Source organism: Monodon monoceros, unplaced genomic scaffold (genome assembly GCF_005190385.1).
Source record: "Monodon monoceros isolate NGI ecotype Baffin Bay Population unplaced genomic scaffold, NGI_Narwhal_1 Super_Scaffold_13, whole genome shotgun sequence".
Classification (NCBI taxonomy): domain Eukaryota; kingdom Metazoa; phylum Chordata; class Mammalia; order Artiodactyla; family Monodontidae; genus Monodon; species Monodon monoceros.
In genome coordinates this window covers 64,468,597-64,488,854 of record NW_021703769.1, presented here as the reverse complement: position 1 = coordinate 64,488,854, position 20,258 = coordinate 64,468,597, and the positions used below count along the sequence as shown (strand labels likewise).

Here is a 20,258-nt window from a genome sequence, read left to right as displayed (position 1 = left end):
AATATTATAAAAGCCATTAATAGAAAACAGTTTGCCTTACAGAAATTTGCTTCACAGATGTTACCACTTTGACAAACTACGTAATACCTGGGTTTTCTCCACAGAGAAGTCACTCCTCCTGGTTTACTTACCTATATACAGTATACCATTTAATAGGAGCGCTACATGAAATAAGCACCTGCTGTAATACCTGTGTATAAACCCACTGACACAAAGAAAGTACAAACTGGTTTCCTCCCCTCACCTTGTCTTAAGATGAGGAATGTCTGAATTTCAGGCATTTATTGAAAATTTGTACATGTCATATAAATGGACTAGACTCCTTAAGCTGGTACAATGTTTCCACAAACTGTCTACTATATAGAGGTCTGGCAGCCTCTGGAGTGCCTGCAGCCTGACCAAATTCTCTGCCATTGCCCACGAGGGATTAAGAAATGTGGCACATGGAAAATGGTGGGCAGACTCATAAACACTAGTTTAGGATGTTGCTTTCCTCTTCATCTTTTATTCCCATCAGTCCTAGGCCAGAGAGCGATCCATGAGTGCTGCAACAGATGAGGAATAAAGATAGTTTTTGTCGACAGGGTTGAATGAATGGTTATAGACTTAGGTAGAGGAAAAAGGTGTTTTTTTTGATATGTGTATGTGCCATGGGGCAGGGGGCAGGCAGGTAGACAGCTTATGGAAAGCTGCCTGCTGAAAATGGTCCAATGGAAAGAATATTGACTAGTCCCAGATGCCTAGAATCAAATCATAGCTCTGCCACTTAACAGATGTGAGGCACATCTCAACTAAGGGTGAATGATCTCGAACTAAGACTCAGTTTCTTCAACTATAAAGAAATATTAAAATTACTATCTCACAGGGCTTTTGTGAGGACTACAGACAATAATGGCTAACATGTTAACATATATGGAGCACTTACTGCATGTCAAGCAGTTGGGACTCTGTATGTGTTCTCATTTAATCCTCCAAACAGCTAGTGTACCTTATATAGATACTGATATAGATACAATTGTTATGTCCACTTTTCAAATAAAAAAACAGGCTTATAGGCATGATATAACTTGCTCAAGTCATACAACCATTAAATGACAAAACTAGGTAATAATGGCAGTCTGTCATCAGAATCCTTTTAAGCTGCTATTAGAATTTTGTTTGCTTTATTTAAAACACTTTTGTAGCACCTATCATGTGCCAGGCACTGTTTGAAAAACTTTACAAGACGTTAACTTTTAATAATGTATGTTGTAAAACACCTAGCACAGTGCTTAGAATTTAGGAGTCATCTGGTACATATTAGTTCCCTGCCACCATGTAGTGAATATTCTTGGAATTGGATTAGAGCGCTGAGGTGCTCTCCAAGGCAAAGGAGGCAGAAATGAGCAAAGACAAACACAGACTCTGTCTCCACCTGATGTCTGAACTTAAGCTAACAAGCCACAGGCCTTTTGGCTATGGAGGACTGGAGCTCTAAGTGCTGGAGAGTGGCTCTGGACCTAGAGGCCATCAGAATTCAAATATTAATTGTGCACTTACTAGCTGGGTGACCGTAGGCAAGTTGCTTAATCTGAGCCTTTTTCTCATCTTGTTAAATGGAGATTCAACAACCTTAACCAAAACTGCATATAAAAGCACTTAGCAGTACTTGACACATTAAGGGTTTGATGAATTATAGCAATTATTAATATTTTCAGTATTAATTTTAGCAGTCACCAGAAGTATAAGGATTGAGAGCTGAGTCAGGCTCCCAGCACGAGGAAACCTTCTACTCTCCTTGCTACTCCTTCTTCCTGAGCCACTTTTACCCTTTCCCAAGTGTTATCTGCTGGCGTCATGGAGACAGCTGCACAGATGAGGCCCAGAGAAGTCAGTCACACAGCAAGCTTATAGTCTGGGGAAATACATGCTCGTGCTGCTGGGTTTGATCATTATGGCTATGGAAATCAGAGTGCAACTTTTAAAACGAAGGAGTAACAGCAGGTTTTGTTACTACAGGATTTGCTATTTCCAGAGTTTTCTCCTGACTTGTCAAACATGCCTTAGGACCTCTGCCTCGGTCAGAACCTAAGCCTTTTTTGCTCCCTGACCCAATGCACCCTCCTCTAAGCCCTCATCCCCTGAGAACACCCCAGCTACTTCTGGGAGAAGAAAGCTTTGGCCCTCTCTTGGCTTAGTCTACCCACACGATGGGGAACTACAAGCTAAGTATTCCACTTGGTACACGGAAACCCCTATTTTACCCCTACCTCCATACACTGGCTCTGAGAAGTTTTATCCAAGCAAGTTTGCCCCTCAGGGTCCAAGCTCTTAAACAAAAGCTTTCTTTTTTCTTTCTTTGGCAATTTTTGGTCGCTTTTAAACCTCTTGCTGTTAAGTCTACCCATAAGCCTGTTTGAAGTATATCAGTCTAAGATTTCTTTTTTGCTGTAAAACCTAGTACTTATTTCTGTTTCTCAGAGACAGTAATTCTCTCAAGCTGCCCAGCAGGTAGCCTGTTTCACTAGTGGCCCTAATACATGTTACAAGAATTTTATGACAGGAAGTTAACTTCTGATCCAGGCTTCAAGGCCTGAGGCATTCATGTTTTGCCACCTGGGACCTTGGGCCTGTGAAAGAATCCTAGAATGTCAGAATTTTAAGGGACTTTAGAAATAATACAATCCAGTGATTTTCAAACTGTGCTTTTTTCAAAAAAAGCCCTCTTTCCCTCTTTCTCTCCTCCCCCAGCATACACATTCATTCATATACCTACCCATCCATTTCAGAATTGCTCATCTTTATGCCTTAGTAAAGATTTAACATCAATTTTTCTTTTAAAAAAAGGGTTTTATAGTTTCAAGCATTTGAAAATGACTGATTTACTCCAAATCCCTCATTTTACCAAAGGGAAATTGAGATCCACAGTGGGAAAGTGGCTTGGCCACTACTTGTCAGCAGAGATAGGTGATACAGCTGGGACTGGACCCAGAGTCCTGCTCCAGTATTCCTCAGTCTTAGAAACAGCAAAACAGGCCCTATCTCTTAAAAGTTAACATAAATGGTAAAGGGGGCAAGGGCAGGGAAGGCAGGAACACACTCCTGATATGTGGGAAAGGTAGGTTATAGTCACATCTAAGCCTGGGCCTTGCCCTAGAACTTCTTGACCATTTTTACTCAAGTGCCTCTTGTTCCAGAGAGGCTGCAGAACCTAAGACCTCTGCCTTTAAACTGGGATGAGCTGTCTCCTTGAGGGACCACTAAGTGTAGTTATAAAAGCAAATACGAGTAACATGGGGATACAATACCTCTCTCTTAGAACTGTGAGAGTTAAGAGATGATTCATTTCAGTTTTCGTTTATGTGCCTGGACGTCAACAAAAGGCTTTTCTCCAAGAAAAGCTTAAGTCCAGAGAGTCCAGAGGTCAGAATCATGAAGGGGCAACCCTTCAGTCCTTACCTCTCCGTTCCTGGCAGCAGGATGAGGCAGAGGGTGCCTGAGCACAGGCTGTGGTAGAGCTTTCCTATCTTCCTGCCCCAGCGCCAGGCTGCTATCTTTGGGTGGTCCAAGTTCAGCATCTAGAATCAAAGCCAGGTGTTGACACTCAGTCAGAGTACCCACCGCTGACCTTTGGAGGGACTGCAACATCCCTCCTCAGGCTCCCAGGAAAGGCTCTGTACAAATCCTCAGTCTGAAGCCAGAGTCTATACTGCAGGGTTCCTTGTCCACTCCAGCATCCCCAGACCTCCAAGTCAGTTCAGGGTCCTGAGTTAGGGAAACCAAATCACTAAGGAGAGCTCTAGCCTGGCCTCTGACATTAAGTATCTCTGTGACCTGGGCAAAGTCACTCACCAGCTCTGGTGTCTCTTCCTCATCTGCTAAGTGTGGGACATTAGACCACAGCAGGGCTTCCCAAACTTAAACCATTCACCTTCTATCTTCACCCTTCTGTTGCATATTCCCTAATGGTTTTCTTTAAAGTGAGTCAATTTCTTCCTTAGCTTCGTCTAAGTAATACTATCCATGAAATCACACGTTCAATGTGGTGGTTGCATACTTTAATGAATGTTAGAAAAACAAGTTCATAACAATAAAAGTGAAAAAAAGAGGTCCATCTATGACCACCAAAAATCATATTGTGTATGTATGTACTACACTTCAGGAAATCGTAGATCACTAAAGACTTGTCCAGCTCTCCAACTTCCTGTATTAACCTCTCAAAGTCCCTTGGAGAGACACCTGGAAAACCTGATTTTAGCAAGTTTGGAGGGGGCAAAAGTATGAGAGATCTTGGAGAAAGAAAGGTGTGTCCAGGGCTGGAAGACACTGGAGAGTGAAGTAAGACTAGTGGCAGGGCAGGAAAAAAAAGATTGAAGGCTTAAGTGTCACTTGAGCAGGACTATCCTGTCTAATTTCCATAAACATCAGAAGGCCAACCACCAGAACCAGCAAACCAAGGTAGCTAGCTACCTCTCCCCCCTAACCCCAGGATACATTTAATCACTCACCTGCACGGCCTCCTGCTCCGAGGGAGGAGGTATGACACGAAGCCCTGGGGGCCTTGATTCAGGAGGTAAGCCCCTGAGCCATGAATGGAGGTGCCTGGGGGTTAGGGCATGCCTGCCTTTCAGCTTCCAGTTCTTGCCTGTGAGAATGCCAAGGGCCCTATGGGCACTGCCAAAAGTTCTGAATCCTGAAAACAAGAATACCCCCTTCTGTTATTAAGGACCAAAACCAAAACCAAAAAACCTGATCACCATCCAAGCTGGAGCCCATCCAGAGCCAAGGGAGAAGGACAAAATCAGGAGATGTTGACCTGGTCCAGCCCAGAAGGGATTACTTGTTGAACATTTCCTTTCTCTGACCTCATGTTACCACCATGTCTAATCTCCTTTCCCAAGGCTATATTCAATGGCATAGACTTACTCAAGAAACAGTAGTTTTTCTGCTTTCCATTTTTAAGATCTTTAGGCAAGATCAGAGCTTCCAGGCCCAGGAAGAGGCTGGACTGTTGCAACAGGTGTTCCTTGAAGGTTTCACTCACTCCAGACAGGTATATAGTACCTCGGTTCTCAGAATCTTGTTCCAGCTCATTCACAAGGATGTCACAATCAAGGGTGAGCTCTGTCACAGGCCTCTGCACCTAACCAAGGAAAGATGGCATTAATGGTAGAAAAGTCACCACTTCAAACCCCAGGCCTGTTACATACTAGCAAGTAGCTTAATTCTGCAGCTTCCTTATCTATACAAGGAACCTAATGATAACTGCCCCAAAGGACTATGGTAGAAACTTAATAGATAAATAAATACAAAATGTAAATATTTTTGTGTAAATAATACTCTCTTCCCTTTCCTTCTCTCCCCCACCAACTGCAATCAGTTCTCTGCCTTCTATACCAATGAAATTCTGTTTAATTTCATAAGAAACATCAAAATACCATTTGATTCCCCTGAAAGCTAAAGGGCAACCACAAAAAAACCACCCTGAAAAACCATTTGGGGTCTAAGTAGTGATAAAGAGTACATGGAAGATGTAGCCCAGGCTGATTTTGACAAAAATGAAAAGCTATCATGTTTTAGGTCACCACTATAAGAATGCCGGCCTTGGCTGAAGGCTTTCCATTACAGAAAGTCTTGTGTCTTAAGCCTCTCGAGGGTGCTTGTCTAAGCTGTTATGTCTTAGGGTGCTGTAAATACAGGCTTGAGTAAATACAAGTACTGAAAATACAGGATTGAGTGAAGTGTACTACTTTATGCTTTCTCTGGAAACACTACCTTGATGCAGGTACCTTCGACCAGGCTGCCATCCAAAGACTCTATGGCCAGCTGGGCACCTTCCAGGACTTCGTATTGTATACAGAGATATGGCTGCAGAAAAATCAAGATTTCCTTACTTTTGCTTTCCAGGCTCAAACTGCCAGAGACGGGGCTAGGAACGGGGCCCACCTAAACTACAGTGGCCAGAGCCACCAGAATGGATGTTCTTGCTGTGCTGGGCTAGACAGTGATCACAGACCATCAATTTTAAGTGGAATCATCATGGTTCAGGGCTTGGTTTTCAGAAAATAATCTTGTCACTTAAAATTGAAGCCTTCTCTCCCTAGGTGGTATGGGGAAAGCACTAACAAATTCTTTACTACCCAACTTGCTGTTCATACCATTTATTATTATTATTATTTTGCAGTACGCGGGCCTCTCACTGTTGTGGCCTCTCCCGTTGCGGAGCACAGGCTCTGGACACGCAGGCTCAGCGGCCATGGCTCACGGGCCCAGCCACTCCACGGCATGTGGGATCTTCCCGGACCAGGGCATGAACCCGTGTCCCCTGCATCGGTAGGCAGACTCTCAACCACTGCACCACCAGAGAAGCCCCCATACCATTTATTATAAATCACTAAAGTTACCGCTGCAAGTCACAGGTAGAGATTCCCATTTGCCTTATTAGCTTAATTTTAGACAAGCAGCTTTCCTACAAGCTTGGGGAGGTTAAGTTCTTCCACTGGATTTGCATCTTCAAATTGACTTATTTTGCACTTGATTAACACCAGAGTATCTAAATCTATGTGATGGTCTGAGCCACAGCATCATCATGGAGATTAAAGTGCTCCCATAGAAAAGTTTCATTTTATTGGATTTGGCAATGATTTCCTGAATATGACACCAAAGGCACAGGCAACAAAAAAAACATGAGAAGTTAAACTTTATCAAAATTAAAAAGTATATCAAAGAACAACCATCAACAATGTCAAAAGGCAGCAGAACAAATGGGAGAAAATATTTGCAAATCACATATCTACTGAAGGATTCATATCTAAAATATATAGAGAACTCCTAAAACTCAACACAAAAAAATCAACCCAATTAAAAAATAGGTAAAGGACTTGCATAGACATTTCTCCAAAGAAGATATACCAATGGCCAATAAGCATACAAAGAAATGCTCAACATCACTAATCATTAGGGAGCTGCAAGTCAAAACCATGAGATACTATTGATACTTCACATCCATTAGGATGGCTACTATCTAAACAACCCTCCCCCCCAAACCAAAAACAAACAAAAAAAAACCAAGTGTCAGGGGAATTCCTGGCAGTCCAGTGGTTAGGACCCCCTAGCTTCCAATGCACGGGGCACGGGTTCATTCCCTGGTCGGGGAACTAAGATCCCACATGGGGCGCAGCCAAAAACAAACAAACAACAAAAAAGACCAAAAAAAAAAACCCCAAGTGTCAGCTGGAATATGGAGAAGTTGGAACCCTTGGCATTGCGGGTGGGAATGTAAAATCGTGCAGCTGCTATAGAAAACAGTATGGCAGTTCCTCAAAAAATGAAATGAATTATCATTTAACCCAGAAATTCCACATCTGTGTATATCACCCCAAAGAACTGAAAACAGGGACTCAAACAAATACTTGTACATCCATGTTCATTTCATAGTAGCATTATTCAGAATGGCTAAAACGTGGAAACAATACAAATGTTCATCGATGGACGAATGGATAAACAAAATGTGGTATAATCATACAATGGAATATAATTCAGCCTTGAAAAGAAATGAAATTCTGATACATACTACATCATGGGTGAACCCTGAAGACATTATGCTAAGTGAAATAAGCCAGACACAAAAGGACAAATATTGTAGGATTCCACTTATATGATATACATAGAGTAGTCAAATTTATAAGACAGGAAACACAATAGTAGTTAATAGGCCTGGGAGAAAGGGGACTGGGGAGTTACTGTTTAAAGGGTACAGAGTTTCAGTATGGGATGATGAAAAAGTTCTAGAGAGAATGTACTTAATAACACTGAACTATACATAAAAATGGTTTAAAAGGCAAATTTTATGTATACTTTACAAAAAGAAAGAAAAAAAAAAAGACAAGACGACTTACAGGAAGGAGTGACAGTCCCTTGAATACCCTTTCCCATCCCTCAGTCTATGTTCCCAGGGATGATCTTTTTATTTCTGTTTTTAGGTGTAGGAAAGACAATAAAAGATTTGGGGAAAGCACATTTTAAACATCTAGGATTCTGCAGTTAGATCGCTTTAGAGGCTTTAATTTTTGCTTCACTTTAATAGTTACTAAACCTAATAGTTATTAGTTGTATTATTAGCTATTACACATAATAGTTTAATGCACCAGATTAATAGTTGCCTATATCAAAATTCTAAAGGTACAAAAAAATTTACAGTGAAAAGTCTTCCCCTAACCCCTGTTCCCAGTCACCTAGTTCCTCTCTCCCTTCATTGTTACCAGTTATTGTATATCATTCTACATATATTCTAAGTTTTTGTTTTCAATTCTTTTCATGGCTTCCCATCTCATAGTGCTTATAATGTTGTTATTGCTTCATATAGTAACTTTAGTCTTTATCTGACTTCCTGCTATGACCATGAAGATAGAGGCTTACTCTATCTATACAAAAGGATGTATCTATACATCCTTTTAAAAAGTATGAATTTTTAAAACCATATACAAGTATTATTTCTTAAAAATAATTAAACTCTTTATAGGGTTTTTATGTAAATAACAAACTAATAAACAAAACTTACTCCAAGAGATTGGAGAGCTAACAGCAACAACAAAAAAAAGCCCTACTCCTCTAGTATCTTAACCCAGCTATGAGCCTACTTTGGATTTAAGCCCTACAGACTTCCCAGCACATGGAAGCTACTGCTGTTTCTGAAAGGGCATTTTATCATTTAAAGCTGAAGTCACAAGCATGAAGCCCATAAACTACATTAAACCACTAGACATATTTTTTGTCTGGCTTACATAATATTTAAGAAAATTGGAGCCAACAATATGAAAATTGGCAGATTTCTTGATTCTCAAAACAAAAAAATCAGAAGATCTGGCAATATGGGGCACACATTCTTATGGGTCAACACTGTTCCCATGAGACAGAGCATGTCTCACATTCCAGTCGGTGACAATCAAGCTCAAATCACTAATACTTGAAGGACCCTAGAAGGCATCTGAATTTCCCACACTAGATTAGAAGGTCAAAATCTAAGTTTTCTTGTCTCATTACCTGATGGGATTCAAGAGTAAGAGTCACTGACAGGACTGGACCAAAACTCTCAAACAGCCTATTCAGAGCTCTAAGGTTACAATTTTTGCTAAATGGCCCAGCATAGACAGTTGACATCTCCATCCACTTGATCTTCATCTATAAGAAAAACAACAGAATATAGTAAGGAGGTGGATGTGGAAAGAGAATTAAGTCAAATCTAAAGAAATCATGAGTCAAAACATGGGATAATTCCTTTCAAGGAATTTCTTAACACAAACACTTGCCAAATGTACAAGGATTTGTATACAGGGATTTCATTGCATCATTATTTGGAATAGCAAAAATTTATAAAATGCAAATGCTGAAAATAGGTATATCATACAATGGAAAACTATGCAGCACAAGGGAAATAAGATTATATAGTATTATGAACAGATGTGTAAGATATACTGTTAAAGGAATAAATAAAGTTGCAAAACAGTATATATAGTCTGATTCCCATTTTTATAAAAATGAAAATATATTGATACATATAGAAAAAATTTAGAGAAGTATACAGTAAACTTAATGAAGTATGTATTACTTTCCTTAATGGGGAGAGATTATAATAGGTCAAATAAATCATCTAGCAGAACCCATTCACTTACTCTTTTGCTCATCTCCTCACTGAGGTTGGGTGGAAAGGGTTCAAGAGAGAACTGCACGATGCTGAAGGTAAACAGGGGGACTTCCACTCTAGCCTGCTCAAGAACCTGCAGAAAACAGCACAGCCTGGATGAAGCAGGATCACCACCTCATGGAGGTGAGCCACATTAATATAAACAATGGTTGTCTTTTTACCCATACTAAAAAGCAATATGAGGCTGACTTCAAGGTCCAGAAGAAAATGGTGACACCACACAGCCTTGTAGAAAAACCATATAATCAGGAAAGAGAATAAATAGAATCACATATGACCCAGATCTTCAGCATTACTAAGAAGCAGGCTACTACAATCTTCAAATTACCTCTAAGTAAAGAAACAAGTTAAATTCTGCAAGCCTGTGAATAAAGAGAGGGCGAAGAGAAGCAAGAGACTCTGCGGGAAAAAAAAAAAAATCAAGGGGCATGGAAGACTTGGATGAAACAAACAAAATCAGCCCCAGAAAGAAAGTACAACAAAATGCCAAAATAATGAACACAGGTACAACTTTGATAGTTCAAGCACTTAACTACAAGGAAGAGACTTGAAAGCCTCAGAGAAGCAGTGCTTCTGGAGAAGAATCAGATATATAGAGAAGAGGCAATACCCTGCTGGAGACACTGCAGTGACGGAAAAGAAGGAAATAAAGAAATCAGGAGGGAAATTAAGGATCCTGCGGGGGGAAAAAAAATAAAACAAATACCAGTCCCTCCCAAGAGCATTATAAACTTATTTTTCCCAGCACATCTTTCTCAAAAAAACCCCAACACTTTAAAAAAAGAAAAAGAGAGCATGACATCAGCAAGATAGAGTACAAGGCAGCTTTAAGCCCTCAGCTTTCCATAGACACCTAGTTAACACTATATAGACCAGAATACCTTTGCAACAACTCTAGAGACCAGTTGAGAAGTAACAGCACCCAGAAACAACAACAACAACCAGAAGGGATTCCAGCAAAAGGGAAAGGAAAATATGTAGTTTTGTGTACTCATCCATCCCTTCCCCTATCTGACCCAGCAGGGCTCAACACAGAGGAAGTTTCCCACACTGGAGATCTTCCCTCTGGACAAAAACAAGAGTGGACCATGCAGCCAATGTCATGGCTAGGCTGGGCACTGCCTGAGGGACTAGTTTCTGTCTCACCTGACTCAGAGCACTGATAGGACTGGCAGCCTTGTTTGGAAGCCACTGAAAACATATGCAATCACCACAGCACATTAGAGCTGCAGTTACAAAAGCAGATGTCAGGAGGAGCAACAGATTGCAAGCTCTGAGGAGAAACAGGGACAGGCGCTCAGGGAATATGAGACAACTAAAAGCACCTGCACAAGCTCAGAGAAGACACATCCTCAAAGTATGTTTGAGAGGTCCTGAAACCTCAGGCTGAGCTGATTAGTGAAAGTCTTCCCTTCCACCATGCCAGGCACTAACAATTGGAGAGGTAGTTGACAAAAAAAAAAAAAGAACTAAAAGAGAACAAAGATAGACAGACAACTAATGAAATCAGGAAAATTATGCATGAACAAAATGAGTATTTCACTAAAGAGACAGCAACTATAAAACAGAACCAGACACACACTGCAGTGGCAGAGGCAATGGCGGTGGGGTGGAGCGGCCGGCCGAGCCCGGGCCAGCAGGGCCACGGGCTGCCAGTGTGCGGTGCCACCAATTTGCCTGCCTGCCCCCTCCTCGTGGAGTGGCGGTGGGGAGGCGAGAAACAGCTACTATTATATGTTGTAAAATGGATGTCTTCTAAAAATTTCCTGAGAAGATGGTGGAGTAGAAGGACATGCGCTCATCCCTCTTGCAAGAGCACCAGAATCACAACTAACTGCTTTACAATCATTGATAGGAAGACACTGGAACTCACCAAAAAAGATAACCCACATCCAAAGACAAAGGAGAAGCCACAATGAGATGGTAGGAGTGGCCCAATCACAATAAAATCAAGTCCGATAACCGCTGGGTGGGTGACTCACAAAATGGGGAACAATTATACCACAGAAGCCCACCCATGGGAGTGAAGGTTCTGAGCCCCATGTCATGCTTCCTAACCTGGGGGTCTGGAAACAGGAGAAGGAATTCCCACAGAATTAGACTTTGAAGGCTGGTGGGATTTGACTGCAGGATTTCGACAGGACTGGGGGAAACAGAGACTCCACTCTTGGAGGGCACACACAAAGTAGTATGTGCATCAGGACCCAGGGAAAGGAGCAGTGACCCCATAGGAGACTGAAACAGACCTACATGCTAGTGTTCAAGGGTCTCCTGCAGAGGCGGGGGGGCGACTGTGGCTCACCCCAGGGACAAGGACACTGGCAGCAGAAGTTCAGGGAAGTACTCGTTGGCATTAGCCCTCCCAAGAGTCAGTCATGAGCCCCACCAAAGAGTCTGTAGGTTCCAGTGCTACGTTGCCTCAGGCCAAACAACCAACAGGGAGGGAACTCAGCCCCACCCATCAGCAGACAAGAGGAGTAAAGTTTTACTGAGCTCTGCCCACCAGAGCAACAGCCAGCTCTACCCACCACCAGTCCCTCCTGTCAGGAAGCTTGCACAAGCCTCTCAGATAGCCTCATCTACCAGGGGGCAGACAGCAGAAGCAAGAAGATCTGCAATCCTGCAGCCTGTGGAATGTAAACCACACTCACAGAAAGATAGACAAAATGAAAAGGCAGAGGACTTTTTACGAGATGAAGGAACAAGATAAAACCCCAGAAAGACAACTAAATGAAGTAGAGATAGGCAACCTTCCAAAAAAAGAATTCAGAATAATGATAGTGAAGATGATTCAGAACCTTGGAAAAAGAATGGAGGCGAATCGAGTAGATGCAAGAAATGTTTAACAAAGACCTAGAAGAATTAAAGGACAAACACCTAGAAGAATTAAAGAACAAACAGAGATGAACAATACAATAATTGAAATGAAAAATACACTAGAAGGAATCAATAGCAGAACAAATGAGGCAGAAGAACGGATAAGTGACCTGGAAGACAGAAAGGTGGAATTCACTGCCGCAGAACAGAATAAAGGAAAAAAGAATGAAAAGAAATGACGACAGCCTAAGAGACCTCTGGGACAACATTGAACGCACCAACATTAGCATTCTAGGGGACCCAGAAGGAAAAGAGAGAGGGAAAGGACCCAAGAAAATATTTGGAGAGATTATAGTTGAAAACTTCCCAAACATGGGAAATGAAATAGCCAGCCAAGTCCAGGAAGTGCAGAGAGTCCCAGGCAGGATAAACCCAAGGAGAAACACGCCGAGACACATAGTAATCAAATTGACAAAAATTAAAGACAAAGAAAAATTATTAAAAGTAACAAAGGAAAACCAACAAATAACATACAAAGGAATCCCCATAAGGTTAACAGCAGATTCCTTAGCAGAAACTCTACAAGCCAGAAGGGAATGGCATAATATATTTAAAGTGATGAAAGGGAAGAACCTACAACCAAGATTGCTCTACTCAGCAAGGATCTCATTCAGATTGACGGAGAAATCAAAAGCTTTACAGACAAGCAAAAGCTAAAAGAATTCAGCACCACCAAACCAGCGCTACAACAAATGCTAAAGGAACTTCTCTAAGTGGGAAACACAGAAGAAAAGGACATACAAAAACAAACCCAAAATAATTCAGAAAATGGTAACAGGAACATATCAATAATTACCTTACATGTGAATGGATTAAATGCTCCAACCAAAGGACACAGGCTCACTGAATGGATACAAAAACAAGACCCATGTATATGCTGTCTAAAGAGACCCACGTCAGACCTAGGGACACATACAGACTGAAAGTGAAGGGATGGAAAAAGATATTCCATGCAAATGGAAATCAAAAGAAAGCTGGAGTAGCAATATTCGTATCAGACAAAATAGGCTTTAAAATAAAGAATGTTATAAGAGACAAGAAAAGACACTACGTAATAATCAAGCGATCAATCCAAGAAGAAGATATAACAGTTATAAACATATATGCACCCAACATAGGAGCAACTCAATACATAAGGCAAATGCTAACAGCTATAAAAGAGGAAATGAACAGTAACACAATAACAGTGGGGGACTTTAACACCTCACTTACACCAATGGACAGATCATCCAGACAAAAGATTAATAAGGAAACACAATCTTTAAATGACACAATAGACCAGATAGATTTAATTGATATTTATGGGACATTCCATCCGAAAACAGGAGATTACACTTTATTCTCAAGTGCACATGGAACATTCTCCAGGATAGATCACATTTTGGGTCACAAATCAAGCCTTGGTAAATTTAAGAAAATTGAAATCACATCAAGCATCTTTTCCGACCACAACGCTATGAGATTAAGAAATAAATTACAGGGAAAAAAACGTAAAAAATGCAAACATGTGGAGGCTAAACAATGCCTTACTAAATAACCAAGAGATCACTGAAGAAATTAGAGGAAATCAAAAAAATACCTAGAAACAAATGACAACAAAAACACGACGATCCAAAACCTATGGAATGCAGCAAAAGCAGTTCTAAGAGGTAAGTTTATAGCAATACAAGCCTACCTCAAGAAACAAGAAAGATCTCAAATAAACAATCTAACCTTACACCTAAATGAACTAGAGAAAGAACAAACAAAACCTAAAGGTAGTAGAGGGAAAGAAATTGTAAAGATCAGAGCAGAAATAAATGAAAGAGAAACAAAGAAAACAATAGCAACGATCAATAAAACTAAAAGCTGGTTCTTTGAGAAGATAAACAAAATTGATAAACCTTTAGCCAGACTCATCAAGAAAAAGAGGGAGAGGACTCAAATCAATAACATTAGTAAGGAAAAAAGAGAAGTTACAACGGACACCCCAGACATACAAAGCATCGTAAGAGACAACTACAAGCAACTCTATGCCAATAAAATGGACAACCTGGAAGAAATGGACAAATTCTTAGAAACGTGTAACCTTCCAAGACTGAACCAGGAAGAAAGAAAAAATGAACAGACCAATCACAAGTAATGAAACTGAAACTGTGATTAAAAATCTTCCAACAAACGAAAGTCCAGGACCAGATGGCTTCACAGGTGAATTCTATCAAATATTTAGAGAAGACCTATCCTTCTCAAACTCTTCCAAAGAATTGCAGAGGAAGGAACACTCCCAAACTCATTCTACAAGGCCAACCATCACCCTGATACCAAAACCAGACAAATATACCACAAAAAAAGAAAATTACAGACCAATATCACTGATGAATATAGATGCAAAAATCCTTAACAAAATACTAACAAACTGAATGCAACAACACATTAAAAGGATCATACACCATGATCAAGTGGGATTTATCCCAGGGATGCAAGGATTCTTCAATATATGCAACTCAGTCAATGTGATACAACATATTAACATATTGAAGAATGAAAACCATATGATCATCTCAATAGATGCAGAAAAAGCTTTTGACAAAATTGAACACCATTTATGATAAAAACTCTTCAGAAAGTGGGCACAAAGGGAACCTACCTCAACATAATAAAGGTCACATACAACAAACCCACAGCAAACATCTTTCTCAATGGTGAAAAACTGAAAGCATTTCCTCTAAGATCAGAAACAAGATAAGGATGTGCACTCTCGCCACTATTATTCAACATAGTTTTGGAAGTCCTAGCCACGGCAATCAGAGGAGAAAAAGAAATAAAAGGAATACAAATTGGAAAAGAAGAAGTAAAACTGTCACTGTTTCCAGATGACATGACACTCTACATAGATAATCCTAAAGATGCCACCAGAAAACTTCTAGAGCTAATCAATGAATTTAGTAAAGTTGCAGGATACAAAATTAATGCACAGAAATCTCTTGCATTCCTATACACTAACAACGAAAAATCAGAAAGAGAAATTAAGGAAACAATCCCATTCACCACTGCAACAAAAAGAATAAAATATCTTGGGATAAATCTACCTAGGGAGACAAAAGATCTGTATGCAGAAAACTATAAGACACTGATGAAAGAAATTACAGATGGAGAGATATACCATGTTCTTGCACTGGAAGAATCAATATTGTGAAAATGACTATACTACCCAAAGCAATCTACAGATTCAATGCAATCCCTATCAAATTACCAATGGCATTTTTTATGGAACTAGAGCAAAACATCTTAAAATTTGTACAGAGACACAAAAGATCCCAAATAGCCAAAGTAGTCTTGAGGGAAAAAAACGGAGCTGGAGGAATCAGACTCTGTGACTTCAGACTATACTACAAAGCTACAGTCATCAAGACAATATGGTAGTGGCACAAAAACAGACATACAGGTCAATGGAACAGGATAGAAAGCCCAGAGATAAACCCATGCACCTATGGCGAACTAACCTATGGCAAAGGAGGCAAGGATATACAATGGAGAAAAGACAGTCTCTTCAATAAGTGGTGCTGGGAAATCTGGACAGCTACATGTAAAAGAATAAATTAGAAAACTCCCTAACACCATACACAAAAATAAACTCAAAATGAATTAGAGACCTAAATGTAAGACCAGACACTATAAAACTCTTAGAGGAAAACATAGGTAGAACAGTCTTTGACATAAATCACAGCAAGATCTTTTTTGATCCACCTCCTAGAGTAATGGAAATAAAAACAAAAATAAACAAATGGGACCTAATGAGACTTAAAAGCTTTTGCACAGCAAAGGAAACTAGAAACAGGATGAAAAGACAGCCCTCAGAATGGGAGAAAATATTTGCAAACGAATCAATGGACAAAGGACTAATCTCCAAAATATATAAATAGCTCATGCAGCTCAATACTAAAAAACAAATAATTCAATCAAAAAATGGGCAGAAAAACTAAATAGACACTTCTCCAAAGAAGATATACAGATGGCCAAGAGGCACATGAAAAGATGTTCAACATCACTAATTATTAGAGAAATGCAAATCAAAACTACAATGAGGTTATCACCTCACACTGGTTAGAATGGGCATCATCAGAAAATCTACAAACAACAAATGCTGGAGAGGGTGTGGAGAAAAGGGAACCCTCTTGCACTGTTGGTGGGAATATAAATTGATATAGCCACTATCGAGAACAGTATGGAGGTTCCTTAAATAACTATGAATAGAATTGCCATATGACCCAGCAATCCCACTACTGGGCATATACCCAGAGAAAACCGTAGTTCAAAAAGACACATGCAACCCAGTGTTCATTGCAGCACTCTTTACAATAGCCAGGTCATGGAAGCAACCTAAATGCCCATCGACAGACAAATGGATAAAGAAGATGTGGTACATATATACAATGGAATGTTACTCAGCCATAAAAAGGAACGAAATTGGGTCATTTGTAGAGACGCAGATGGACCTAGGGACTGTCATACAGAGTGAAGTAAGTCTGAAAGAGAAAAACAAGTATCATATATTAACGCATGTATGTGGAATCTAGAAAAATGGTACAGATGAAGCAGTTTGCAAGGCAGAAATAGAGGCACAGGTGTAGAGAACAAACGTATGGACACCAAGGGGGAAAAGCAGGTGGTGGGGATGTGGTGGTGGGATGAATTGGAGGAGCTGGGGATTGACATATATACAGTAATATGTATGAAATAGGTAACTTATATAAGAACCTGCTGTATAAAAAAATAAAATAAAATTCAAAAAAAAAAAGAAAAAAGAACCAAACAAATTCTGCAGCTGAAAAATACATTAAGTGAGTTGGAAAATTCACTAAAGGGGTTCAACATCTGACTTGATCAGGCAAACTTGAAAACAGATCTTTGAAGTCATTAAGTTAAAGCAAAAAAAAAAAAAAAAGAAGAAAAGGAAACAGAGTCTAAGAGCCTTTGGGACACCATCATTAGGACCAATTTACAAATTATAGGAGTCCCAGAAGAAAACAGAAAGGAGCAGAGAGCTTATTTGGAGAAATAACGGCTGAAAACCCTCCATATCTGAGGAAAGAAATGAACATACAAATTCAATAAGCTGAAAGAATTCCAAGAAAGATAAATCTAAAGACACCCACACAAAGACACATTACAATCAAATTGTTAAAAGTCAAAATTAGAGAATCTTGGAAGCAGCAAGAGAAAAGCAAATCATCACATACAAGGAAGCTTTCATAAGATTATCAGTGGATTTCTTAACAGAAACCTTGCAGGCCAGAAGAGAATGGCATGAGATATTCAAAGTGATAAAATAAGAAACCATCAACCGGGCTTCCCTGGTGGTGCAGTGGTTGAGAGTCCGCCTGCCGATGCAGGGGACATGGGTTCGTTCCCCGGTCCGGGAAGATCCCACATGCCACGGAGTGGCTGGGCCCATGAGCCATGGTCCCTGAGCCTGCGCGTCCGTAGCCTGTGCTCCGCAACGGGAGAGGCCAGAACAGTGAGAGGCCTGCGTACCACAAAAAGCAAAAAACAAATAAAACCCTACAAAACAATGCTGAAAGAAATTTTAAAAGACACAAATAAAAGGAAACATTCCATGTTCAGGGACTGGAACACACTATTGTTGTCAACAGTATACAAAGCAACCTATGGATTCAATTCAATCCCTATTAAAATTCTAATGTCATTTTTTGCAGAAATAGAAGAAAATCATCCTAAAATTCATAAGGAATCTCAAAGGACTCTGAATAGCCAAAATAATCCTGAAAAAGAATGAAGTCAGATGACACAAACTTCTTGATTTCAAAACATATTAAAAACTACAGTAATCAAAACAGTGTGGTACTGGCATAAAGACAGACAAATAGACTAATGGAACAAAAGAGAGTTCAGAAATAAAGCTCTGTATATATGGTCAAGTGATCTTTGACAAGGGTGCCAAGAACATTCAATGTGAAATGGATAGTTTCTTCAAAAAAATGAGACTGGGAAGACTGGATATCCATATGCAAAAACAGGAAGTTGGAACCTTATGTCCTGGTATGATTTCCAGGACATCTTGTTAAGGGAAAAAAGCCAACTGCAAAAGAGTTTATGTATATAGTATGTTATCTTCTGTGTAAGAAAGAAAACGAAATAAAAAAGCATATATATATCTACTTTTCTTTACAAAAAATGGAACAAAGGAAGGATAAATCAGAAAACAACAATGTTATTTACTTACATGAGATAGGTGGAGGGCGGACTGGGTGAAACAGATATGAGAAGGAATGACACTTCTTTTAGTATACTTGTTTGTGTAGTTTTGCCTTTGGAAGCATGTTAATGTTCTATAGATCCAAAAAATAAATCAACAAGGATGGAAGAGAGAAAAAAACCCTAAAACTAAAAGCAAATTGAAACAAATGAGCCCAACTGTATTCTAAATGCATAAGAGCTAATCTGAAGGGAAGGAAAAAAGGAATCCAAGTAACTTATAAAGGGAGATACAAAGATGAAATGAGGAAAAGCAACGAAGAATCCTGTGCAAGGGCTGAAATTAGAAGTACTGGTATAGACACTTGATTTCGTAAATATTTGTGTGTACATACAAATTTGTGTGTGTGTGTGCGCATATCCTACCTACATGCATATATTGCCTAACTGTCTGCTTTGAGGGTCTAGAAGCAAAGACATCCCAGTAAAAATATGCACACCCAGCATCCAGATCTTGGTTTCTAATACCAAGATGAACCTGACTTTCTTATTGTGCCAGTAGGAAGAAAATGCTCAAAAAAAATTATGGGTGCATGTCACAAGAACAGAGGGGCCAGCTTGAAGGGGCTACTGCTTACCAAATCTGAGAAATGTGTAAACCAAAACAATTTAGTACAATTATAAATTATAAACCACTGAAATAAACAGGAATCCGTGAGTCCACATGGAATGAATGAATGAACAAATAAGGTAAAGGGAGGACTCTTGCTCATAGAATACTGAGTAACAACTAGTTAATATGGAGGAAATATATAGAGTTGGAAAACCATCATTGTACAATAAAAAGTGGCTCACAGTAAAAACTGGTTCAGATAAGAATCATCAGTTTTTGCTAAATATAAGAGGAGGTGGGGATTTTGATGAAAAGCAGGATATTTGCTGTTCTTAAAGTGTATCCTCACATATTATTCAAAGCAAGGGGAAAAAACAGTAACTCTACAGTGGAGAAACTAGACAACACCTTGTTAAGGTCATCAAAATAAACAGAAGAGAGGGACAGATGGACAACATATGCCTCTTGTTGTGGCATAACCTGAATCTAATCATGAGGAAACCCAAAATGAAATTACCAATTTCATGAGACAAAGAAAGATTGAGGAATGGTTCCAGACTAAAGGAAACTAAAAACTGAAATGTCATATAGACATAGGAAGAGCGAGCAAGAAAGTGTAAAAAGTGCAGGAGCAACCCAGCACACACACAAATAATAAAGCAAATGAGGCAGAGTATTAACAGAAGATGAATCTAGATAGAAGGTATACAGATATTCCACCATTCATGCAAGTTTCCTGTAAGTTTGAAATTATTTCCAAATAAAATGCTTAAAAAAAATTACAGAGCCTCTGAACAAGATGACATAAGTCCATGCTTTGATGCATCCCTTCTGCTATACACATATAGCAATGATAGGTAAAATATATATAAAAAAAGATAGGTAAAATAT

At 39.6% G+C, this 20,258-nt stretch overlaps 1 protein-coding gene across 2 annotated transcripts in view; it reads right to left on the bottom strand.

The window, feature by feature from the left end:
* Window positions 1–230: 230 nt before the first annotated feature.
* The window catches only part of REXO5 (RNA exonuclease 5), a 41,594-nt gene continuing 21,566 nt past the window's right edge, over window positions 231–20,258 (bottom strand). For both annotated transcript variants that reach the window (XM_029219680.1, XM_029219681.1), the window contains exons 14-20: window positions 9,651–9,755; window positions 9,022–9,159; window positions 5,755–5,847; window positions 4,906–5,122; window positions 4,488–4,672; window positions 3,439–3,557; window positions 231–545 (exon numbers count right to left, since the gene is read on the bottom strand). In XM_029219680.1, the coding sequence (XP_029075513.1) occupies window positions 473–545; window positions 3,439–3,557; window positions 4,488–4,672; window positions 4,906–5,122; window positions 5,755–5,847; window positions 9,022–9,159; window positions 9,651–9,755 (930 nt within the window). In that variant the 3' untranslated portion in view covers window positions 231–472. The remainder of the gene's footprint in view (window positions 546–3,438; window positions 3,558–4,487; window positions 4,673–4,905; window positions 5,123–5,754; window positions 5,848–9,021; window positions 9,160–9,650; window positions 9,756–20,258) is intronic.